Raw genomic sequence first — 25,088 nt, forward strand, 5'->3', positions numbered from 1 at the left:
GATTTTGTCATTATGGAATAACTGAGAACTATCAAGACCTCAGCTGGGTAACAGCTGGATAGGAGAATGATCTCAACGCAGGAGGAAAACAGCACAAACAGGAATCATCTTCCTAATAATGCAGATGATAGACTTTGTGTGCACTAAGCATCCAAACACAGTTTGCCAAGATACTCTGAAGGCCCCTTCACATAGTTTATCAGTCCTGATGGCTACAAATCAGTAGCAACGTTGCTCTTAGCCCAAACTGTCTTGTAGCAGTAGAACGCTATCAAAAACAAGGAGGAAAAATGCCCTGGCTCCTACTACCATGCTCCCACCAACAACTCAGGAGATTTTTTTCACCTGTATCCACTACACAATGTACTCCCCACCACACCTACTGACATCAGTATTAAAACCACTGACTGCTTTACAGAAGAAACCAAAAGTATATGCAGCAGCAACGCAGCACTACAGAGTATGGATGTGTGGGCAAGAGGTGAGGACCGGCGTGGGTGAGACAGCTACCTCAAAAAGTCCAAGACAAACAACTTGCACCACTAGACAAGGAGTCAAAAAGATCCACGTTTTACCTCCACGCTGCCTGTAAGATGTCCTATGCAAGCTAATGGTTTGGTTTTCTTTTTTTACTTAATTTTCCTATCAGTAAAATCAGAATACTACTTCTGAGATGTCACACACAGTGTTTCAAGCCATGCACATGAAAGCTAGAGCTAAATCAACAGATTTAACCAGAACAGGAGTGGGGACCAACTGCCCTTACAGAATTGCATCTTGAACTTTAGGGTGGAAAAAAACATCTGAAAAAAACCTAAATCAATGTGGCCGTTTCACTTGTCTCATTCACAGTCGGTACAGGCTAAGGACCCATGCACGCATCCCGGGTGAGAAGCGGCAGCCTCCCAGAAAGCAAGGATGAGCAGTTTAACTGGAGAGATTTTAACCAAAGCTAAATTACACCTTCTCAATACTAACAGAACTCCATAGCAAGTCCCATTGTTCAAGATGAATTTTTACATTTTAAACCCACATACCATTTCACTAACAACCACCTTTCTTAACTTAGGTAATTTTGTTTTACAAAATGCTGAAAAGTTTCCATAATTTTTCAAATATGTGTCAAGGCCATTTATTTCCTCCCTCACAACCTTCTCTTCACGTAAAACTGAAAATATCAGAATTCCTTGCAAATGTTGCCCCAACACAGTGACTCTCACGGGAACAGCCTACTTCACTATCGCTCAGAAAAAGGAGCGACGCCTTAAGCTCTGATACTGGAAGAGCAACAGAGAGCTACCAACTTTGCTCACACGAACAGCCTGCTCCTAATCACCCCCACCATCTCCACTGCAGGACAAGTAGGAATTTTCAGTCAAAGGATTTCACCAAAAGGATCCTGGTTACATTTTCACACAGTTCTGCAAACACCAGAGAAGTTACATCAACATTTAGACATGCCATTTCATTCTCTGTCTTCCTTCAAGGTCCTCTTCTCCACGTGCGATTCAACGAATTTCTGCTGACCAGTTTCAAGCTGACAGTCCCAAGCTGCGTCCAAGAAAGGCCTAACTAATGACTGCAGGTTTCAATGTACAGTCTCACTTGTAGAATAGGCTAGCGCTTTGTTCCTTATTAATTTACTACTTCTATCTGCGTATGTAAGACTTGGAAATACAGGAGCAGGAATCTGGCAGCTTGCAGGGAAGGTCGTTTCACAGTTTGTGAATTTTTCATCTTCTTACAAATTCTGTATCTGAACTTTTCCTACAGGATACTCCAAACCTGCAGTGGCCAAAGACAATCCACCAGACGGTAGACTTGTGCTGCCAGAACCAAGCACTTCTGCACTCAGCATCTTGAATTTCTCCAACTGACCCACACCATGCTCCAAGTGTTTCAGGAGCTAAGCTGGGAAGGTAACAAGCACCGCTCTTCTAGCAGCACTAATGGCGATCTCCACAGGTGGGTAAAGGACGCCATCAGCTTGGGACTTCATTGTCCAAGTGCCTCCCACCTCAGTCAGTGCCCCCCAGAACAGCCTCCCCAAACAGGGCCATCGTGAAGGCATTTCCTTTACATAGCTCACAAGTCGTAGTTTTAACCTCAGCAGAGCTTGTCCTACTGACAAGGCACTTGTCTAAAGAGACAGATTTGGGATACCATACTCCAAAACACAATGTCTATTACACAGTAGAACTTCCCACCTTCTGTCCAGCCACTGTCAGATAAAGGATGCGTCCCAGCCCTGGGTAATTCTCCAGTGGCAGGGGCGAGGAGCGCACACAACCATCCAGATGCAGTACGTACGAACTCTACCTACATGTGTCACCCTACTGCCCACCACGGTACTCAGCTACCACACCGCAAAGTCAGAACAACTGCTCGCGGCTGCGAAGCATAAGACAGCGAATACAGTCTGCTTAGCTCCATTACTGCAAAGTGATTGATTTGGGGTTATTTGCAAAGGTTTTCATTAAATGAAAGATCACCCTCACAACAGACGAGATTGCTTGCTTATGAGACATACTGTTCATGCCTAACATGAATTTTTTGCACAGCAATATGCATTTGGAGATGTCAGGACACGCTAACATTTAAATAACTTAATTCAAACACAAATAGCCAAAATGCTGCATCGAGTTCTACCAGACCAAACAGTCTCACTAGGTACAAAACCCAAAGCCTCAGCTTGCAGCGAGCAGACAGAGCAGCACACACCAGGATTTGCAGTACACAGACAATGACTCTATTACAAATTTATGCTGCTATAACCAAGTTTTCCTTCTTAAAGCAATACGATTCAAGTTCCTGCTGCAACTGGCCTTGGCTGAATTAAATTTTTGCATTGTTCCAGTCGTACTCACATCTGTACATATTTTCAGCAAAGTTATATGGAATTCATGACACGATTATTTTACTATTTTTTTATATACATTTGATTGACAATGTATCTTCAGTAATTCATAATTTTCTGCATCCCTCAATATCTCACAAGTCACAATGACTGGCAAATAAATGCGAAATAAAGACTAATTGCCAGGTAAAAAAAAAAAAAGATTAGGTACATTGTGGTGCATTTACTTATAGAGATATGTAATACTTGTATACTAATTAACATTTTGCCATCTTCCAAAATGAGACATCCTTCCAGCTTTCTGCTGTATTTACTTTCTGCAAAAGTACCTACGAGAATTTGCTATTTTGAAACAGTAAAGCACAACGCTTCGGTTGTTAACACTATTCCACCATCACAGCTCAAGCCTCCATCAAAACTCACATCTGACCAGCCTCCCAAGCAAACAAGAGCAGACGAAGGGAAGACTACAGCGCCAGTTTCCAAGCAGGGAACTAAAGGTTTATCTAAAGAAAGCTCTCCATGCGCAGCACAAACCCACAGTATTTCACGGATTGCTCGCTGGCAGTGGATGGTAGCTCACCCTCCTCTGAAAGAAGTGAGAAGTGACAGGGGAGAGCCTGAGCTGGCCACACTGTGGGCGGCCACCGAAAGGCAGAGGAGACCCTGCTCCCCTTCTCCGGTCCCCACCACATTCTCTGCACTTCCACCCATATGCTCTCCCCTATTTATTTTGTGAGGGCTCTGGATGCTTGTCAAACCTCTTAGTGAGCCAATCCAGTTCACTATCTTGGCAAAAAAATAATCCAGCAAAAACCAAAACATAAAATAACCCCCACACAGCTCTCTGCTGGGTTACCAAGCTGAAGGAGTTCAGAAAAGGGATCCAGAAAGAAGCAGAGCTGGTGAACAGCGAAGGCAGAACTGCCCGTTGGGTGGGAGAGGAAGGGGGAGCAAAACTTCCCCCATTCAGCAGCAGAGCTGTTGGACGTGCTCAGCTGTCTCGTGTAACTTCACCCGGAGTAACCTCGCTCGCAGGGTGCAGTTCTGCAATAGTTTCAAGCTGACTTCAGCTGGCGCAGCATCAGGGCAGCCTCCCCATCCCTCTCTGCACTGGTGCGAACCCGACCCCACAGTTGAGCAGTTCAAGGGGAAGCCAGCAGAAAACTCTTACTTCCAAAAATGAAATGCACTTGTTTTCGTCATAGCAGCCTTCCTGAACAGTTCGCTTCTGAGGCAGGCATGGGCCAGAACCGAGGCAAGTGATGGTGCGAAGGAGAGCAGGGCTACAGCAGCAGCACGTCAGGTCAGCTTGAATCGCCACAGAATCGTATCACTAGTGGGCACCAACAACCTGCACAAAGTTGTGCAAAGAATATACAGTGCATCACAAACACCCACCCCAGTTTAACACACAGATTTCCATACATGAGCAAACCCCGAGGTGGATATTAGAACTGCACAACAAAGTGAGTTTGTGGCAAGCTTAGAACCTGACTTTCACCCTACAAGTATCCTTGTTCCCTATTAACCTCCAGGCTGTCATGAACCCCAGCACCCTTGAAATTCATGAAAATGCAAGAGAACTTTGAATCAGAAAGCCAGCCTCCTCTGCAGACAAGCAGAGCCTCCTTAACTCGATCAAGAGGTCGTCTTCTCTTCAAAGGTTCACTTTAGCTGTATTTATACAGGAAGCTTCCAGATCTTTGCTGTGGCAAAAGTTAATCTACAGCCACATTACTGAAAACATTCTTGCAGCATGATCACACGTTATTCCAACCCAATGCCACCAAAACACAGGAAATAATTTGTTTTGGTGTCTTCAGGTAATGGCCACATGAATGCAAAAGGCTCACGCGTTCTTCCAAGTATCTATAAATTGACACTGCAATACAGGTTGAGACATGCTAACCGTGTTAAGGGTTCCATGCGGAACCCCCAGGGCACTTCAGCTTCCTAAATCACTGGTTCTCTAACTTTTCCCAGTGTATTCCTTCCTGCCTACAAGCAAGGATACATTCTCATCTCCTCACTTTCTCCCATAAAGACATTTGAGCATGGCTCCTTGGGAGCAGCTTCCACACCGGCATCCTGAAAGTGTATCAGTCCTAGAGAGCGACCGAGAGCATTGCCAGAAAGATGTAATTTGGGCAGAGGCACAGCTGGGAAACAGGGCCACACTGAGAAATACTCCTCTGCTCCCATTCTCTGCGCTACCCGGAGCTGTGATGAGAAGTCTCTGTCTTCCCGGTCCCATCCTCCTACCAGCTAGCACCTCTGCAGCTCCCATATTCTGCTCCCAGAAGCAAGCCGTGCCTTTCCCTCCTCCAGTCTGAGCCACAGCATCTCGCATGGGCTTCCTTATCCAAATATTTCTGTGCAACACAATCCTCAAAAATCCTCCCGCCACTTCTTTACATGATTCATTGCCTATGCAAAACCAGGAGACTGCATGGTCTGACACCAACAAACTAAAACTCCAAGTTGCATCCCGACTTTCTTTTTTTTTTCCTCTTTTAGTGAATCAGCAGCAGCAGCCGTGTTCTGTTAAAAAGTCTGATGGCGAGATCTCACGCTCCTTCCCTATCAACGACTTGCATTTCAAACTGCTCACTTCAAAGTCAAGAGGATTCTTCTGAGTATCAGAACTTCAAACTGCTTTCTGGGCTGCTGACACGGTCACTGAAAAAGTTTTCTCCTGTAAATCAACCAGGCTGCGGAAGAAAACCCTGGTACGAGCTCCATCAGGACAACAGGAATAAGCCTGAGTCACTAAACAAGCAGCTACCAAATCCAGACAATACCTTCTTGTCAATGTGCATGATTGCAATTGTAATCACACTCTAAATATGAACACATCAAAAGCGCTCTGACCTTTCCACTCTGAAATTACTGCGAAATATTTTAGGGCTTAAGCATTTTGGTTTTAAAACTAACCCACACTCTGTCTCAAACGGCTGCTTGTAAGTGGAAAAAACCCAAAAAAACTAAGCTCGTTTAGAACAGGATGAATAAGCAAAAAAGTCTGCTGCCTTGAAAACTGCATAGATCCGACTGCTTGGGATACCTCCCCTCTGCTAAACTTAGCCCTTCTGTGACCCTCGGGAAGGAATGCAAGACCTGTCTACGTTATCAAGTTTATAAGGATTAAACTTTAGCATAAACAACAGATCACTTCTAAACTTCTCTCTAAAAGCCAAATTCCTGACTATTTCTCAATGCCACTCTTCCATGTTCCTCCCTCTTCGTTCCCCCTTTTTTCTTCATGTTTGGTGAATGTGGGACTATCAGATTCCTGACCACAAAAGAAATTGCTTCTCCTGCTCACTAAAAGCTTGCCACTCAAATTGCTGACAAGTCTTCCCACATTTTTCCACCTTGAAGTCTGAGCAGATCAGCACACTTTTCTGAATATTTCCCATATTACTCATTAAAATAATTGGGTTTTGTGTGTGTTTGGTAGAAGGAAAATAAGACTCACCGATAAAGCTTTTCTTTCTCAAATTTATTATTTAAAAATATAATTTGTTTGTTCTACCCTTTAAGCATTCAAATTAGATTTAAGGATCCGAAAGTTGCAGATTTACAATTTAAACAACAATATCGACACTCCTATAGGGCTTGTGGCAACAAAAACTAGTGTTCGGGCTATTCTTCCCTGCAGATTTCTTCTTTTGGGCTACAGCTTTTCAAGTTCAGACTCATCAGTTGAAGTGAGGGAAAAATCCCTTTAGCTATTTTTGTTACAGGAAAATAATACTTCAGCACCAGCTTGGGCTGGGGGGAAGGGGGACGATGAACCAGAATCTCCTGATTTGTGGTGTAGATTATCTTCTGAGACAAAGAGCATCTTTACTCATTATAGAAGAAAAAAAAAATAAACTAGAGGCAGTTGAAAAACTGTTTCTCAGCACGCTCAGTGGGCATTAGCTGCGATTTCAGCAGCTCAGCGCGTCCCACCCCTGCGAGAGCTCAGCGGGGAGGCCAGGAGCACTGCACATTCTCCCTGCTCAGTGGGGACAGGGGCCGCCGCTCGGCTGATTTGCTGCAGGAACACTGGAAAACTGCCACCAAAATCCTGTGGAAAAAAAACAAAACAAAAAAAACCCAAGACAAGAAACCCCCAGAAACTGCAATAAGGAATGAAGAAAAAAGTGGGGAAAACCCCTCGGCTCCCAGTTCCAAGATGCTGAACTTCCACTGCCTTACGATTCAGGGTTTTTTTCATGATCCAAATAAGCAAAATGTTTAGGCCAAGACAGATTTATACAAAACTGTCTGTAACAATTTAAGCACGAGCTTACTGTGCACTAACTCTTGCCACAAGTCAGTCGTGGAAGCCAAAGACTGGCTGTGGAATCTGTAACAGCTTTAACACCCATGGCTTGCGCTTTTTTTAAATTTGGAAGAGAAAAAACTAAATAGACGAGTAAAACACAACAAAGTCTTTATTTTGAAATCAAGTAGCAGCTTAAGTTTCACAGGGGCAACTGAGACTTCATAGCTCACATGCTATACATTTAAACATACATCTAACACTTTCAATTCACATGCTCCTACTACATTTTGTATATATAAAAAAACCTCTGCCTATTGCAACCTTTCGTATATGCTGCACGTAACACGAGATTTCACTGGCAAGATTTCAGTTACACACACAAGCAGCACCAGAGTAAGAACACAAATGTGCATCTGTAATACAGTAATATTGCCACGAGAACAATGATTTTAGAAGTTTCAAACCTCTGAACACTCATTATGTTTGTTTTACTATTGCCAGAATAGATAGAAGCATTTTTATCTCATCACATCATTCAAAACAAGTTTGTAAAAGTCTGATCACCCAAAATGGGAGAAAGAATACACCGGTCAGGCTAATAAATTACATAGCTGGTACATCACACATTTAGTTCTCCCTTGCATGTTTCGCACCTGGAAGTCTGAATTAATTTTTTTTTCTTTTACTTCAGGGAACATCTGGAAAGTTTAAACCAGAAGTTGTTGGATTCCCCCCCACCCCCAAAAAAGAGCATAAACTTTTTCACATTCTGAGATGTCAGTTCAATGCCATTTCTTTCCTTTTTTTTTTATTCAACTCTGACCTATCACTTTTCAAAATAAGATCTGGCTGTAACTGAGTGCTCTTTCTAAAAAGGGATTTAGAGATACGTGGGATTTCACTGCCTCACCTTGGGACGGTGAAACTGCAGACAACACTAGCTGAGGAGTATTACTTTCAGGTCACTTGGGATATGACAGCAAAAGGAAAAGCCAGGACCTTGTCAAAGCGGTACCAGTTATTCAACGGGATGCAAGGCAGCGGACTAATTCCCCAATATAACACACAGAGAGCCTGTAAACAACATACAGAGAGCCTGTAAACAAAGACTAAGGGGCCACAAAGATCACTTGTTGTATTTTATTAAACCCAGGAGCTAGTTTTCGTACTCACAAAATCCCTAGTTCATTACTGTTGCCCTGTGGCTCTGCGCTAGGCAGCCCCAGTGATGGATGCATCTTGGGTGGGTTAAAAGTTACTCACCCCACCTTGTGAAACAATTTGGCTGCTACAGATCCTCAAATCTAAGAGCTACTCGGAGTTTGGCATCTACCACATGACTGCTGCCAGTCAAGCGGATTTAAGGGCACATTTTAATCTCTATCGCATTATTCTGGTGCTGGAATTCTCGCTTCAAGCTCATGGTAATTCTGAGTTTGGTAACTCAGGCCAGGGCAAGGGGCTCCCCATTATGGGTGTTAGTTTACAAAGATGGCAGTTGTTTTCTAATGCTAATGTATTCCCACTTCCCATACTGCATACCTCAGCTAACCGTTTCATCTCTAACAAACGCACTGGAATACACGATAGCTCCAAGTCAACAATACAGTATCCTACAGACAGCAGCCAGTGCCAAGTGGTTAGTGAAGCAGGTAAGAAAGGCACTCATTCTTCCTTAAAAGGAAAAAAAAAAAAAAGAAAGAAAAAAAAAAGGAAGCTATTACAGTCAAGTAGACAAGAGTGTGGGGATAGAAGCTGGCAGATTCCATAATACATAGTCACGTCAAAAATGGCCTCCTGCAAACTGTTCCTTCACCAAGCATTTGAGTCAACCGAAAGAGAGGAATCGTCCCCATTATTCACAGGAGGTTTCACCTCCCTGTTCCACAGCAGAGCAGCATTTTCTACACTCTCTAACATACAGCTGCCCAAGAAGCGCAGAGGATAAATTTTACTCTGCAGCAGAGGGAAACTCCTCTCCCCACTTTCTGTTTGCAGTCCTAAAGTTGAGCCGGGCCTTTATTTTGACTGTTCCCTGGTCTGTGAATGGAAAATCCCTTCTCAGCACTAGCAGGCTGGTGTCTGCTGCACACACCCACTGCACACAGCAGAAATTCCAGTCAATAAGGCAAGTGGGGCCCAGGCGGTGGAAGGGGAGGAAGGAGACATACAAACAATAAGAAAAGCATCTGGCTCTGTTACTGGCTGGAAAGGAGACTGGAGTTCAAAAGAGACACGACTGCAGCCTTCAGTAACAGGACGACCATATCAATTCTTGCTGTCCTACTTTTCACACAGACCAAAATATCTGGAAAGGGTAACTCGGGGTTTCCAGCCCACACTTTAACGCAATTCCATTAACTCAACAACAGCGACAAAACCCACCTTGTAGGTTTTTGTCTCACAGGACCAAAACATACCCCTGCTTCGGCTCCAGACCTGTGGAAACAGCCCGAAAAGCGGAGCCCTTTGCTGAACGTGAGCCAGCCATCTCCCCACCACCACACTAATGGAGGCTGCTCTGCTGTCCTTCCCTGGAGATAGCAGCCAAGTCTACTGAAGCTTCTCTCATAGCAACCAGAGCTCCAGAGCCAGCAGCAGCTGCTGTCACTGCCTTCAACGCTTACCCACAGGATCCAGAGCAAAGCAACACCCTCCTCCCTGCACCTCTAGAGCAAAGGAAAAAGAAAAACCCAGAATGCTGGTGACAAGATGACTTCCTGGGTCAACCACATGAAGAAGAAGGGGGAAAAAAAAAATCCTAGTATTTCCTATCCAAGTGAAAAGGGGAATCTCCTTTTTCTGCTGAAGAAATAGGAAATTCCTTTCCTGGGTTTAGGTTCTGGCAGCAAGCCCCAGCCGGGGCAGAGGGGAACTGGCTCAAATCCGCGCTTGGACAACCAGCACCGAGTTCTTCCAGACCCAGCCGCATCCTTCGCGCCGGGAGAGGCACCGGCCCCCGCTCCCACTGCATCACGGCCGCGACCCGCAGAACCGCCCCCCCCTCAAGAAAAGCCCACCCGTGGGATCTTCGTTAGGGGCCGAGGAGAGCGAGGATATGGCCGGGGAGCGGCCGTGACACCCCCCCCCCCCCCCCCCCGGCCACATGCGGCCTTCCCTTCCCTCCCGCCGCCGCTCCCCCGCCCGACCCGGCGCTGAACTCCGGTCACCGGCACCCAAGGACGAGCCGCCGGGCGACAGTGACCTTGCCGGTGCCGCGGGGGGGGGGGGGGTCGGGGCGGGGATCCCACCCCGCGGCGGCCACGCGTGACGGACAAGGGAATGCGGGAGCAGCCGCGCCGCAGCCCCCGCCGCCGGGGGGTCACGGGGGGGGGGGGGGAGAAGCCGCACGGGCACCATGAGAAAGCAGAAAATGCGGGTCAAACGCCGCCTCCCCCGAGGCCCGGAGGGGCCGGCGGCGGCTCCGAGGAGGCTGCCCCGAAAGGGGCATCGACCCCCGTGCCCCCCTCCCTCCCCCCCGGGACACTAAGGGGGAGAAACGGGGAGCGGACGGGGCCAGCCCACCGCGGGGCTGCCCCGCCGCTCGCCTCCACCGACAAAGCCCCGCGGCCGGGCCCAGCCCCAGCCCCCGGCCCCGCACCGGCCCGAGCCCGGCCGCCGCACACCGCCATGATGGCCCGCGCGCCGGGCCGGGCCGAGCCGGGCCTCTCCCGCCGGGTCGGGTCTGCCCGGGCCTCCCGGGCCGCTGCCCCACCGCCGCGGCAGGGCCCTGAAGCCCGGCCCCCCGAGGCAGGGCAGTGCGGAGCGCCGGGCCGCGACTCGCACCCGGGAACCCTCCCCCCGCGCCCGCCCTCCCCGGCATTCCCGCCCGCCAGCCCCGCCACCGGCCACGGCCGGTCCTCGCCCGCCCGCCCGCCCGCGCCTACCTGGCCGGCCCGTTCCCCGGGCCCCCGCGCGGCACTAGGCCCGGCTCAGCGCCACGGCGTCTCCTGGGCAGCCGGCGGGAGCGAGCCCTCGGCAGCGGCGCCAGCCCCTCCCCCTGCCAGCGGTAGCGGCGGCTTCTCCCCGGGCCGGGCGGAAACGGCACTGGGCGCACGGGGATCCCCGGCGCCGGCGCCAGGGGCGCCCCGGACACGCCCACCCCCTCTCTCCGTTGGCTACCCACGCCGCTACACCCCGCCCCGCCGGGACGCCCGCCGCCGACAGCGCTCCGCCCTCCCGCGCTGTCATTGGTGGCCTCACCGCCCGGCCGCCGTCTTATTGGGAGCCGCGCGTCCGCCCCGCCGCTCGCCCCACGGTCCTGGCGTCCCATTGGCGCGCTACACTGCCAGTCGGCGAGTGGGGAGGGCGGGAGAGGGGGAAGGCGGCCTCCAGCGTCGACGCGGTGCAGCCGGGCGGGCTGCGACAGCGCCTGCCGGCAGAGCCGTGCTACGTGCCGAGGGGCGGGGCCCGCCGCCCCCCCCCGCGAGGCGCCGCGCTCCGCGGGGTAACTCCCGCGTCGGGACACGTGGCAGAAAGAAGGGGCGGCGCGGGCGGCCGGGATTCCTGGGCGGCAGCCGCCGCCACGCCGCGCATGCGCTGTGCCGGGGGAGGGGGGAAGGGGCGCAGGGCACATGCGCGGCGGCGCGGGTGCGGGCCTGCCGCTCGGCACGTCCGCGCCGCGGAGCCAGGGTCCCGGGGGGGGGGGGGCTCGGGAAGGCGGCCCGGAAAGGCAGCCCGCCGCCCCAGCCCCCCGTGGGCGCGCTCCCGCCGCCGCCTGTCCCTGAGACCGAGCCGCCCTGACCCGGCGGCTGCCGCCCCCCTCCCCGCCCGGCGGGCCCTCATGAGGCGGCGGGAGGGGCGGGAGCGCCGGGACTGCCGCCTCTCGCGCCGCCTCAGGGGCCGGAGCCAGCGCGGAGCGGTGCCAGCGCTGCCTGGCTGTGCGTCCCCGCAGCCCCAGACAATGGCGTCGGGCGTTGCCGCGGGGCCGGCCGCCTGCGGAGGTGGGGGGCGGGAGGCCGAGCCGCGGCGGGCGGGCGGGACGCTGCGGCAGTGGGTCGGTGCCTGGGCCCGGCCGAGGGCTCGCCCAACGCTCGCTGAGAGGATGCGGGGCGCGGCCGCTCCGCCGGACGGCTCTGCGGGGCTTCCCGGCGGGCGAGGGCAGCGGAGCGGGCGCCCTGCAAGGCGGGCGGGGAAGGGATCGGCTCTCCCTGCCCGCGCCCCCCGCTTAAACAGCCTCCGAGACCACGGGTCGTTCATTACCGCTTCCAGTTAGCGCTGCGCGGGGACCACACGAGCTAAAGGGACGCTTAAGGCAGGCGAATGGAGCCCGAGTGCGGGAGGAGCTGCGGGACAAAGCTGGAGGCAGCGCCCCGGGGCCTGAGACGCGGCTCGGCCCCGCCGCCATCTTGTGCGCAGCGCCCGCCGCCACCCCCGCGGGAGGGCGGGCCCGGCCGCTGCGGCGGAGCTGCGGGGGCGAGCGGCGGGGCCCGGGGGGGCGCGGGGCCGGTCAGGGGCCGCCCAGCCACGGGTGCTGCAGGCACTGGGCGGCTGTGGCGCGGCGCTGGGGCGCGTAGTGCAGCGCGGGCAGGAGGAAGGCGGCGAAGGGAGCGGCGCAGCGGTGGGCCCAGCGGTGTCTGTCCGCTAGCACGGCCGGCAGGCTGCGGGGCGAGAGCCGGGAGATGCGCAGGAGGGCACCTGGCAGAGAGAGCGCGGGCGCGGCGCCTCGGTTACCCCGGCGAGGCCGAGAGGCCGCCGCGCCTCACCTCCTCCCGGGGATCCCGGAGGGTTCCCGCGGGTTCCCGCCTCGCTGGCCTTCACCTGCGCTGCCCCTCGCGCCTTTGGCTCTGGCGTGCTGCTGGGAAGTCAGCTTGCCGAGCTGGCGTTTGGAGTCTCCCCCCTCCCGAGTGCTGCTTCGGTAAGCGGGCGCCGAGGGCGCGTGAAGCGTTCCCAGAACGGCCGTGCCGGAGCCGTCGCTGCGTGTTCCCGCTGCCTGCCCGCAGGCAGCCCTGAGTGCGTCAGGCCGGTTCCGTGCCAGCACTCGCAAGGCACTAATGTTTCATGTGCTTTGTGTCTCCTAGCTCTGCGGGGCCCAGAAGGGTGCCACTACTGACCGGGAAGCCATCCTTGTCCCCAGGAGCAAGTGTAGCGATTCAGGTTAGGCGTGTGCATGGTCAGGGCATCTGACTCACATGGAGAGCAAATGTAGAACAAGGGCTAGTTTCGACTCATTTCTTTTGAGCGCCATAGAAGGAAGAAGTGTGAGTGAAGGATGTGACTGCGCAGGGAGGTGCTTGCTGAGCTACAGCATGGGACTAGCACTCGACAGTCACGGACTGTGGGTAGGCTGAGGCTGTGTGGCTGGTGAGTGTGAAAGCAGAGAAAGAGGACGATAGACTAAATTGCAGAAGGGTGGAGTCATGTGAGGCTTTGAACTCAAAGGCAAGGATCTCAAGCCTGGTGAGTCAAAGGGAAAGGAATTGGGGAGAATGAAACAGAAGAGACGTTACGGTTGTGTCGGAAGACTAATTATAGCAGCCCCGTTGGAAGGATGTGTGTCCCATTCCTGATCATCATTGTTCTCTGCCAAGTGCACGGGTGAAATCCAGCCAGTTACACACTTTTCAGCCTCCCTGGCATGTACCTATTTCCTGTGCGTATTTCCATTCTCTCCAAATCCAAAGGAGAAAGAATGGAAATGTTTTCCCTGTTGGGTGTTTGCTATTACCGTTTTTCAGGATTTTGCATTCGTACCTGGAATGCTCCTGGATTGCAAAGGTAGGCAGGGCAGGGAGTGCTACTGCTCTTTATGAAACCTCCGCTTGTGTTCTGTCCCTGCTTGTAGCCTGCGTTGTGTAACATAACTTTTGTGGTGAAAGCTCTGTGAGCTGAGCGGGAGAATGTCAGAGATCCACAGTATTTTTTTAGAGTAAACTTCCTTACTCCAGTTCTTACCTGGCCTGCTGAAAAATTTTGTTGACTTGTTCCAGGACAAAGCAATTTGGGGAGGAATTCGTCCCAGGAGTTCAATAATACGAGCAACGTGATCTGGACAGAGGGAGGGAAAACACATGTAGATACAAAGTTTGTGACACTTCTGTCAGTGAAAAGAATAAAACTGATGGAGTCCTACCATCATCTCTGGAGAAATATTTCCCAGGTTGAGGATCAAATAGACACTCCCCAGTTGCCATTTCAAATGCCTAGAAATGGAGTAGCATTGTTAATTCACTAATTGACTTGGGGTTTTTCTTCCCCGTTAACTGAGAGTACCAATTTCCCTTACTGTCCCACAAAACCGATCCTGAAATACAGAAATAGTTGGACTGGTTTGGTCTGCACCGTGGTGAAACAACACCTTTTGCTCCGTCGGGATGAAAAGCAGTGTGTGTCTGATTCAGTCAAGCCTATGAGTTAACGTACGTGGAGTGTGAATTGCCTTATACCATAAACTAAGAGTGAATTTTATCAGCAGGATACTTTCAATCCAAAGTGAATGACTGCAGCCAGCCCCTTCCTGCTTCTCGGCAAGGATGCATTGCTCCCCATGCAGAGGGTGTAGGCGGGTGCTGAGGACATGCTGCCCTGCCCTGTTAGCATCAGTCGCCTCCCCTGCACGCGCAGCGTTGTCCCCTGTCCTACCAGGCAGCCCATGCTCCAGATATCCGCAGGAGTGCCGTAGTCTAATCCAAGAAGCACTTCGAGGGCGCGGTACGGCTGGGTCTGTATCTCCTTGGAAAAAGGCTTGTACTGAAACGGAAACAAACTCCCCTTGATTAGCATCCATAAACGAGTAACGGCAGCGCTTGTGGTCACAAGCTTCCCGCAGAGCGAGGAGGACGCTGCGGGGCAGAACTGAGTATGTGTACTAAACTCTGCACAGGGCACGGCAGGAACATTATCAGCCCCACTGACACCAGGGTGAATTTATCTGCTGACGTTTCACACTGAACACAGTTTTGAATCTATAGTTGTAAGGACTAACTGCAAGCTGAAGAAACATCCAAAGCTGACAGCATCTCCAGGAGCACAGGGCCCAGCTCTGAGCTGGGAGTGCTGAATATAACAGCCTTCGAAATCGGCATCTCTTCAGCACACCGAAACAACTGTTCAGCTGTAAAAGGACAGACCCCCAAGGTGGCATGGAAAGAGCACACAGCATCCCGTGTCGTCATGGGACTGAGACTCGGAGCAGACTCACTGTCCAGCATGCGCTGCCCAGATCTGCGATTTTCACTTCTATGCTCATTAGATCCGATTCTTCCAATTGATTGCCAAGATCACCTCCTAGGTGGAAAGGACAGAGAGAAAGCAAGTCTTTCCAAACCAGCAGGTGTGCATCACTTACCACAAGGGAGGCATATATGCCTGCCTTTAAAGTTTTTCAGCCTAAAACATCCTAAAATGCTTTTTATCATCAATAAAATGCCACCGCTGTTTTTTGAGGAAACAAAAGAAGAGCTGGTATCCAGTCCAAATCTACGAGGATGTTTGGGAGGACAATAGCTTGGGGTGGAGTGGTGCGACCGTGTGCTCCTGTCCTGATGCAAGGTTCCTCTAGCACTTAGGTTTCTGCGGGCTCAGAGGAGAGCACGTTGTGCCAGCACTGGTCAGACACAAAGCATCTGCCAGGCCTCCTTAGCCTTCAGCAATCCCAGCCGTCACGGAGCTTGGACACAGGCGGCTTGGCAAGCGCCATAAAGGTCACATTTTCCTATGACCCCGGAAAAGGGTCATTTTTGGTTTACTGCTTTACGCTGAGCTGTTAGTCTATGTCTAATACTGCACCTTCCTGCTCCGAGCAAGACTCCGTCGCTAATTTAGCATTCCCTGATTGCTCCAGAGTTTGAGTGACAAAACAGCACGATTGTGGGAGAAATGCTCCTGGGAGACCATCGTGCAAGGAAAATATAAAGGGTCTCACTGCTGGGAGATGAGCTGATCTCTCAAGAGTCTCTCCAGACCTACGTCTCATTTGATATTCACACCACTCTCTGCAAATAAATTATGTCTCAAAAGGCCGTGAAGATGAGCAGTACATACAAGTCTCCCACAGACCTCAGAAATATGGGAAATAAAGAGCAGAAGTGTCCTACAGCTTTTTGATCAAACCATTTTATGTGTTAATCTTTCAGTGGCTGAGAACGCCAGACACAAGGGAACTGCCCTGTACCTAAAGCCATACAAATGAGCTCCGAGCTGGTGGGGGGGCTGTTAACAGATGCCCGTGGTCTGTAGTTGTCCTCCACACAAACCTACCTGCAGGACTGCGTTTCTGTGGGTGCCTTCAGTAGCTTGTAGCCGCTCAGCCGGAAGTTTGCATTAAGCAGCGATAGGAGAGGCCTCTCGGCAGCATAAGCTGGTGGTACTGGTTCGTACTAGCCGTTGCAGGAGATGGGAACCTTTCCCAAGATGTCTGTACCTGCTGCCTCTCTGTTTCCCTCCTGACAATAAACGCGTAAGTCTCTTTTCTTGTTAAAAAGTTCTCACCTGGTCCCTCTAGCCTCAGATCTGTTCTCTGGCCGCAGTCGAGCGTGTCGGGCAGAAGCCTCTGGAGGGTCTTGTCACGTCCGCACAGCAAGATGTTCTCCGGTTTGATGTCCGCGTGGATGATGCGGCAGCGCTTGTGCAGGAAGTGCAGCCCTGCCAGCACCTGGGTGAGCGGGCAGAGAGGCACGTCAGCGGCGTGGGGGTCCCACCACCGCCCCAGCACTGCCGGTGCCGTCAGCAGACCGGCACAGCGGGCACGCGAGGCATGGACATCCTGGCATCGAAGAAAAGGGCCACTGATGAGAGCTATCTGCAATATCTGCATGTTTCTGCACAGTGCCCTGTGCTAGGCTGGAGGTGCGGCTGGCAGAGAAGTGACGTCGGCTGGGGTGGCCCTGTGGCAGCAGGCACAAGGGGTTTCGTTGCCCAACGGGGCAGGAGGAGCTGGCGCTGGAGCCCCACGAGCCCAGCACGCCAAGTGAGACGGGGCCTGGGGAGCCCAGCAGGGAAGGGGCTGGGCGGGGAGGTGAGGGTCACACGCAGCAGAAGGCGGCATGAAAACGCACAGATGCCAGCGTGGATGGGCAAGCCCGGGGAAACGGAAAGCGGAAGGGGCTCCGAGGAGGCACTGCGATCACAGAGCTGAACTTTCTCCCGCAAAAACACTCGTTCATGTGGCTGTTACGTCCTCGGACCACCATGCCTTCCTGCTGATGATCATTCGAATGGGAGCTGGGGCCAGTTATGGAGTGACACGGCACAGGAGGGTGTCCCGTCACCCAGGGAAAGACAGGGAGGTGCAACATAACCCAGACAGGAGGAGGGAGAGACGATGAGCGGGTGCGTGTAGAGAGGCCGTAAGGGCAGTGTGGGAGAGCCATGTAGGGAAGGAACAGCTTACGATGGAGCAGGGAGAGTCTGGCTTGTCACAGGGGAGAGATAAACAACACCTACCAGAGAAAACAGTCACTATCGGAAATCAATAGCAGCAAAAAGGCTACTGGGAGAGCTACGTTTGTTTTTTAAACACTCTGGTCATTCATAAAGGGCTGGCAAATATTCTCTGTTATCAAATTCTATTCTTGGATAAACAGCAGCCCCAGGGAAATACCAACCTTAAATGGTAACTGTGAAACACAGGGAAAGATTTAAATAGCTAAACTGGAATGAATCAGAAGTAAATACTGCCTCAGCGCTGATCTGAAGGGGGAAAAATATTCTGAGATTTTACAACTAAAGCAGATAAAGGAATGGGTCAAGCAAAAGGCTTGGGTGTGAAATGGGGCACAGAGATTAACGCCACTTTTGTGTAACTTATTCAGGTGTTCGTGGAGCTTCTTCAGAGGAAGAAGAGGCTATTCCAGAAGGATGAAAGAGGAAGCAGTTTTCTTTCTTAGTGTCCCTAGAAGGACACAGGAATCAGGGCAGCAAATCTGCATCTTGGCAAGTGTGCAGACTTCTGATAAATCTCAGCATGAGCAGCAAAATGTAATCTTAACTATTCTGAGGCCTCAGGTTTCCCATTCCTTAGCTATTCCCAGCCAATGCATAAGAAACTCGGTTTTTGTGATCTGTTTGATTGGCACACCACATCCTTACAGGGCATGAAGGAGCAGTTGGCTCTGAGCAGGAAAACCTTGACAAGGGTGGAGGGGCAGCCAACGGAACCAGCAATTTAAAAAGCCCTGGAAAGACGTCAGCGCAGAGGGAGATCTCGAGCAGCCTTTGGTGGCACCATGCAGAAGGCTGCCGGACCTGCCAGTGCTACCCGTGGCTGGGTGCCGAGGCGACGGAGGGGAGTGCTCAGGGCAGCGGGAGGGCAGAGATACACATGGTGTGCCAACAAGAAGCATAATTCTGGCAGGCTGTTTGTCGCCCGCCGCTCCTGCGAGCAGCAGGACTGCTGGAGAATTCAGTGGTTCCTGAGATGGGAGCACCAGTGCTACTCCCGAGTCCCCAGTGCAGGTCTGTGGGCTGGTGGTCCTGGCACCTTCCCAGACCCAATGAGACCGCAGGCTTGGGCAGTAACGCACAGAGCCCCTGTGTAAATGGGAGTGTGATGACTTCCTGCTCTGCATTCTAGTGTTTTGTCTCCTTACACCTAGAATAAATAGTTACTGTTTTCCTTTAAAAAATGCCTGCCTTGGGCACTCACTCCGTATTGTCCCTTTCTTTGCAAGTGCGATCATACAGGAGCTCAAAGCAGCTGACCCCAGGATGAAGACCACGGCGTGTTCCCCAGCCAGCTGGTGCCCTCACCCCGTTCCCGCCAAGTTCTCACCTGCTGTAAAGATTTTTTCACAAAAGGCAAAGGCAGTCCCTGGGCTGTGTAGTTACTCATCAGACATCGCAGGGAAGGACCCAGCGCCTCAAATACCAAGCACACATGTGGGAAAGAGTCAGGAATTCACTAGCAGAGAGAAGATGCTACCACCAGCCTCTTGCCCTTCATCAGAGCAACCAAAGATGTCCTTATCCAACCTCTCCCCTCCAGCCACCTCCATGTGCCCCAGACTAGCTACTGTCCTGCTCATCCTCCCCATGGGAGCAGAGCACTGGGTTTTACACCGTCCTGTGACTCTCCAGGGCAAGCCAAGGCTTTGCTGACCCAGAGCTGCAGCACTCTGAGCAGAAGGATATGGAAGCCGTTCTCTCCAAGGATTCTGAAGTCATCTAACAAACAGACGATGTTTTCTCCTGCCCGGTCCTTCTTCTTCATACTGCTCACCTGAGGGGGAGGATGCCAAGAGAGCTGCAATTAGAGACACATACATGCACAAGGACATCTTGCACCTGTTTTCTCCCGTTCTACAGACTTTCTCTTCCAGGAGTTGGTGTTTGATGACAAATCCCATGAAGACACCATCAGGAAAACCAGGCTCCAAACACACAAGTGGAGTCTATTACCAGGGAATAAGTTTGTGTGTTGTCTAGCTCTTGACCACATGGGACCATCACCCTCACAGTGTCCAAATCACTCAAACTGATCCTGCTAATAGCATCTAGCACACTTCCTGTTGCTTGTCCTATCCCACACAGGCCCAGAAAGTGCTCCTGTTTCTGCTGGAAGCGGATTGCCCCCAGACCGCAGCTCCCTGCTCCCAGCAGCAGTGGCTGTCCATTTCCTTTGCCCTTCTGCAGCCTCTGCTTCTTGTCCTTGGAGCAGGGACAGCCCTGTCCCACCCCAGCTGAGAGCGCCAGGCTGGGACATCGCCTTTTAAAACCCACACCTTCCCTTCAGCAATTTCTCGCAAGGGGTTGCAGAGAGGCAGAGACCTTGTGGTTGTCTTCGACCACACAACTGCTACCTCTCCTACTGGGGTAGAGCAGCTTCCATGTCTGGAGGAACTCAGTGACGTGGGCTTCTTTGGGCTGAAAAAGGGCTGGCTATGGGCAAATACTGCAGATATGGAGTGGCGGCAGAGGGTGTGAACACAGATCTTTCATTCAGGAACCAGGGGGCATCAAACCTAGCGCTTGGGAGGTTCAGAAACAGAGCAGAGGAGCTGGTTCTTCATGTAGCACGTGGGTAATTGGTGACAGTTCTTGTCACAGGGGGCTGTGGGTGCTGAAGCCCACGTGGGCTCACGGGACAGCAGGGCAGGTCTCTTGACAGTAAATCTGCTGAGAATTACTGCCCACGCAGACGTCACCCTTGGCCCAAGAAATCTCCAGCTGGAAACTGCTGTAGGCCAGGGGAGTGTTCAGGGGGAGCAGCACCCTGCATTTAGCTTGTCCTTCCCCCCATCTGGATATCTGCTGCGGGCACGGCAGGAGGTGAGCAGTTGTGGAAGCAGGGGAGCGCAGATCACCTCTCCTGGCAGCTCTGCAGGCACCGACCACCCTGTGCTGGTGGGAACAGCCCTGGGAACCAGCTGTGTTCTGCTGAATGGAAGGCATGCCTTTCAGAGAGAATTAGTAATAAATTAAAAGTCAGGCTCAGCCTGCACCCAAGATTGTGCTGGTGTGTGGAAAAGCAGCCCTCTGATTCCATTACATCAGTGCCACTTGGTACTTCCTCCTGCATCCCTGAGTCTGCCTCACGCCCCTTTGGACAGGGCCTGCAGATTCATAGGTGCAAACGAAACCCTTCTCAAACCTGCTGGAGAAAGGCCTCAGAGTAATTTGAAATGCAAAATTTAATAGCTTTTACTCACCTAAAGCTGATGTAACTTTGTATTTAGGCAAACTTGCAGAATTGTAACCATGAGCTTTCTAGAACTAGCAGGTTAAGCCACCTTCAAAGGCAACTAGCTGAGACCCAGATACGGGCACCTAATTACCACATCCATTAGCAAAGGCAGGAGGAAGCTTTCTGACTTCAGAAGTTTATTATATTTTTGCTACATCCTACTTTTTTCTTTTTTGCCCCAGGTACTTCCTTTTACTTCAGTATCAGTGTTGTGATAGAGCAGTGCCCTCTGAGCTGGGAGCGATGCAGATACACTGGACACACTCCCATCTCCTGCTGAAGAACAACATTACCACCGTTTGCTAGTGGTTATCCACCTTATCTTTCTGCAGGTTCCTCCAATTTACTGGATTTTGGTCTCAGCTGAAAGAGTGGGCTGACAGGGCAAGGAGGACATGGCCAGCATGTCCCAGTATGGCAGGAAAAAGGAGAACAGGCCCGTTTCAGAGGTCAGGGCGATTTCTATGCGTTCCCTAACTTTCTGGGTTTTTTCCTCTTCCCCACCCAGCTCCTCAGGCCGAGACCTGGAGGGAGGAGGGATGACGAGGCTGATACTCAGACCTGAACCCAGTGGCCGTCCCCGCAGAGCAAAGCACAGAGCCCCAGAGTATACATACACAGCGGAGGAGAGCGACCTCGTCCTGGGCAGCCTCCGCAAAGCCTTCCCTGCTTTTCAGGACCTTCACAGCTACGTGCTTCTTCCTCCTGGGAAACGAATCACGGCTGCCAGCCAGTGCACGCCAGAGCGGCCCTGACCGGCAGCACCTCCCCTTCTCCCAGTCACCCAGACTGGGCCCGCAGGTGGGTGCTGCCCTCCTGCCAGCAGCCTGGCCCTTGGTCTGCAGCACGCCAGGCCCGTGGCATCCCTCCTGGTGACACTGCTGGCATCGGGCAGGGCAGCTGCCCCAGGGACCAGCAACGGGCCGGAGGGAAAAAGGCAGAGCATGGATACTGCAGGGTCTAAACGAGAAGAACAAATGCAGAGCAAGGGCTGATCCCGCCTCATTTACATTGTTTGGTTTCCAGGGACCAGCTCTGCTCATTGCACCCCACCAGTCTCGCTGCCAGGTTTGCCCCCTGCTCGGGGGATGCGGGTACGCTCCCAGGCAGGCAGCTGTGCCCCGAGAGGGGCTGGTCCTGCCTGGGAGCTCGGCCGCCCCTTCCCACCTCCCCAAAAGGCAGTCGTGGCCCCTTACCTCATGTCTTGGCACAGCCAAACGGTGGCGAAGGCGCCGCAGCCCAGCTTGCGCAGAGCCTGGTATCGCGTGTTGAACACCTCTCCTTCCCCCGCGGCGTGGTGGCCTCCTGCGGGGACTGTCGACAAGAGACGTTACTGACATCTCCAAGTGCTCTTAGGCTGAGAGAGCAGCTGAGGCCAGCCAGCCTCCTGGAGGAACAGCCGCACAGGTCCCGGTGGCCTCCTCTGGCCTGGGAAGAGCCCGGAAAGATCTCGGCTCTGGAGCCGCGCGCCCGAGGACTGACCTGTGTGCTGGGCTGCCAGCATCTCCTCCTGCACCTGCTCCTCCATGGCCCAGCAGCGCAGCAGAGCCTGGCACGAGGGGACGGAGGCGGTCGGGAACCAGGTCGTGGGGCACGGGCAGTGCGGTCTTCAGCACTTTACTCCTTTAAAGAGTTGGAGAGCTGCCGAGCCGCCGCACCCCTGCCGCATGCCGCGCACATCGATTCCCTCTCCTACCCCGGCTCTCCCCTCGCCCCTTCCTTCCCATCTGCTCCACCAGCCCCTGGAGCCGGGCTGTTACAAACTCTTCTGGCACTTCACAGAGGCAGGGATTCATTTAAGAGTTCAGAAGAGGAAAGCTGGCAGGCAGGGGCCGGGCAGGGATCCTGGCGGTGTGCGGCCAGGCCAGGGCCAGGTGGGAGTCTTGGGTTTCCCTGTGCCTCCTGTGGATTTTCAGGGGCTTAGCGGGGACTGAGGGATCCCCTCCCATGGCCGCAGCCGGGGAAAGCACCCGCTCCCCAGCCCTGTCCCGGCTGAGGAAGCGACACGTCGGGGCTTTTGCTGGCAGGAGGAACATCACGCTCCAGATGGGTGAGAAGCAGAACCAGCGTTTCAGGAACCGCAGCGCTGCACATCTGTCCGCAGCCCAGCCCCGGGCCGGAGCACGGGTTTATCGCTGACCGTCCCATGACGCCCTGGCAAGAGGCTGTGACAGAGGGGGCGGCTGTCCCTGGGGTTTGTTACTATGACAGCCCAAGGTACAAACACCAAGATGGTGCAGACAGACTGATGCAACTGCTGTCCCCCCGCCCTGCACCACCGGCGTAGAATTGGCTTCAGCACTGGTCACCTGAAATAGCACCCAGAGCCCGTGTTGCTAGCAGAAATATAGACGTAAGCTGCCGTAGCTGGGGTACTCCCAGCCCAGCCTCTCGTAGCTTGGAAATGTCACTTGCCGTGTGGCCGAAGCTTCACGTTAAAACGCATTGCCAGAGCTCGTGACAGGCGATAACAATCCCAGTAGACCATTAGCACAGCAGAAATATTGACCTTTAAATCCTTCAAATCAGCTCAGAGCCCGTCTGCACCGGAGGATTTTCAGAAATAGTTACAGTGGGCTGGCGGTGGTGGTGGCAGCGGGAGCCACGTGACCAGGAGTTGTTCCGGGATAGTAACATCTCCCAGGTGCTCAGGCAGAGGTGTGACTTCCTCAAAATACTGAAGTTTCTTTCCACGTGCTGATGCTCCTCTCCCAGCACCCAGCAGGCTCCCAGCACGGTTCTAATCAAGGGTCAGCCTGCGCTCAAGGCTCTGATCCCGTGAGGGACAATCTGAATTGCCAGAGCTGGGGTTGCTCCATTCACCCAAACCTGTACTGCAGTCTGGAGGGAGCTCAAAATCCCTCCCCCTCCTTTTGTTTTTACACCTCTAACCGTGGCATTTACACTGCTCAGAATCAGTTTCTTTAAGGCAGAAACCTCCAGGATGCTGCATGTCTGTATGGCCACTCTTCCCAGCAAATACTTACTAACGTCTTAACTATGAAACAGAGGGGAAATAAAAATTTTCTGTATTTGTTCACAGACCGAGCATGTCAGTAACCTCACACGCTCCTGCAGCACCAGCATCTACCCAAGCCCTCTTCGCTCACGTTAGGACAGCAGGGGCTGATCCGAGAGCCGGGCAACGGCCTGAAAGATTTTGTTACGTTGCTCACCATTTACCTGCCAAAGGAAAACCGGAGTGCGTGGAGATGAGAGCTCAACAGCATCTTCCCTAGGCGGAATGTTGTGGGAATGGGAGACCTCAGTGGGAAAGCAGGACCCCAAGACAGACTCAGAGCGTGAAACGTGGCCTAGTGCCAGGGCTGACGGAGCTTCGGGCAGCTCACCTGGCCCCGGCGCCCTGACCGCGCAGCTCCGTCCTTAGGCATGTGAGACTTCACCCGCCCTCGCTGGAGGGATGCGCTGGCAGAGGATGAGGAGCGTTGCTATGCAGCTTGGTATAGGAGAGTGAAATGTACTTTTCTAAGCTTTGTGATGAAGAACGAGCAATGCTTTTAAGTCCTTCATCACTCTGTCTTTACGTTAAAAACAACTGTTACTTTGCATTTGTAATTCAAAGCTACGTTGTGCAGAACCAGCTGCCTTGCTGTGGGCGTGGACCAGCTCAGAGAACCTCAGCCCGAAGCCGTGCTGGTCCTGCCTGGTCTGCGAGAGCCGCAGGCAGGGAGCAGTGCTTCGCCTCCGGCCTGGACAACTCCACCTGGCCCACACGGAGAGAGTGCGGAGCTGCCCACCACCAGCCTCGCCTTACAGCGCCCGCACCTCTGGATCTGCAGAGCTCACCAGAGCAACGCACACCTTCATCTTCCACACGAGCACAGACCTGGCAGCCCTTGCAGAGCGCAGCATCCCTGCAAATCACAGCATGCGGCAGAAAAGCAGCCCCGTCGGTGTGGGGGGCTCCGAGCCCCAGGGGCCCTGCGCAGACTTACCGGGCAGCAGCTTGCAGGCAGGGCACACCGGTCCGGTTGTCATCGGGCTCATTCTGGAGCTCCCCAAAGTGAGAAGGCAGCTGGTGCCGCTCTCCTTTTAGTCCGCGCTGCCTGGGAGGGGTGTCCTTGAGCACACCAAACTCTTCTGCATCGTTGGATGGACGTGGCGAGGAGCAGGGCAGGGTATCGGATCACAGCACCGCTTCTGGGAACAACCTTGGCTTCAAGATAGCAGGAGACCTAGGACAGCTGCGGTGGGTTCACTTTACTGCTGGCCTCTCCCTGCCTCCCCCCGGCTTCCCTGGCAGCAGGTCTGTCAGCCTGCTGCAGCTCTGCAGTCTCCACAGCAACTATTTATAGAGGGAAATTCACAGC

General features: G+C 53.0%; 2 protein-coding genes across 9 annotated transcripts in view; both read right to left on the reverse strand.

The window, feature by feature from the left end:
- Positions 1 to 11,212, reverse strand: part of SETD5 (SET domain containing 5) — a 67,915-nt gene extending 56,703 nt beyond the window's left edge. For both annotated transcript variants that reach the window (XR_012765273.1, XM_075433197.1), the window contains exon 1: positions 11,024 to 11,212. The gene's annotated coding sequence lies outside the window, so the exon portion shown is untranslated. The remainder of the gene's footprint in view (positions 1 to 11,023) is intronic.
- On the reverse strand, positions 6,400 to 22,337 carry LOC104329995 (SRSF protein kinase 3). Of its 7 annotated transcripts, none has more exons than XR_012765274.1 (11): positions 22,240 to 22,337; positions 21,954 to 22,071; positions 21,375 to 21,462; positions 19,174 to 19,293; positions 16,566 to 16,728; positions 15,277 to 15,362; positions 14,718 to 14,825; positions 14,209 to 14,278; positions 14,031 to 14,123; positions 8,047 to 8,810; positions 6,875 to 6,935 (listed from the first exon to the last, which is right to left on the reverse strand). XR_012765274.1 is itself a non-coding variant. In XM_075433204.1 (10 exons), the coding sequence occupies exons 1-10, from the start codon at positions 22,283 to 22,285 to the stop codon at positions 6,868 to 6,870; spliced, it is 960 nt and encodes a 319-aa protein (XP_075289319.1). In that variant the 5' UTR covers positions 22,286 to 22,337; the 3' UTR covers positions 6,400 to 6,867. The 7 variants fall into 7 exon arrangements, 5 of the variants coding, with proteins under 5 accessions (XP_075289319.1, XP_075289320.1, XP_075289318.1 ...); XR_012765275.1 differs by lacking the exon at positions 6,875 to 6,935 and having other exon boundaries at positions 7,288 to 8,210; positions 8,679 to 8,810; XM_075433204.1 differs by lacking the exon at positions 8,047 to 8,810 and having other exon boundaries at positions 6,400 to 6,935.
- Positions 22,338 to 25,088: the final 2,751 nt, after the last annotated feature.

The sequence above is a fragment of the Opisthocomus hoazin genome, chromosome 11 (genome assembly GCF_030867145.1).
Source record: "Opisthocomus hoazin isolate bOpiHoa1 chromosome 11, bOpiHoa1.hap1, whole genome shotgun sequence".
In the NCBI taxonomy this organism is placed as follows: Eukaryota; Metazoa; Chordata; class Aves; order Opisthocomiformes; family Opisthocomidae; genus Opisthocomus; species Opisthocomus hoazin.

Coding starts and splice junctions, on each gene's coding strand:
- LOC104329995 (XM_075433201.1), bottom strand. CDS start 22,285: ATGGAGGAGCAGGTGCAGGAGGAGATGCTGGCAGCCCAGCACACAG. Junction 22,072..22,239: donor GCTGGCAGCCCAGCACACAG/GTCAGTCCTCGG, acceptor TCTTGTCGACAG/TCCCCGCAGGAGGCCACCAC. Junction 12,774..14,030: donor AAAATTTTTCAGCAGGCCAG/GTAAGAACTGGA, acceptor TCTCTCTGCCAG/GTGCCCTCCTGCGCATCTCC.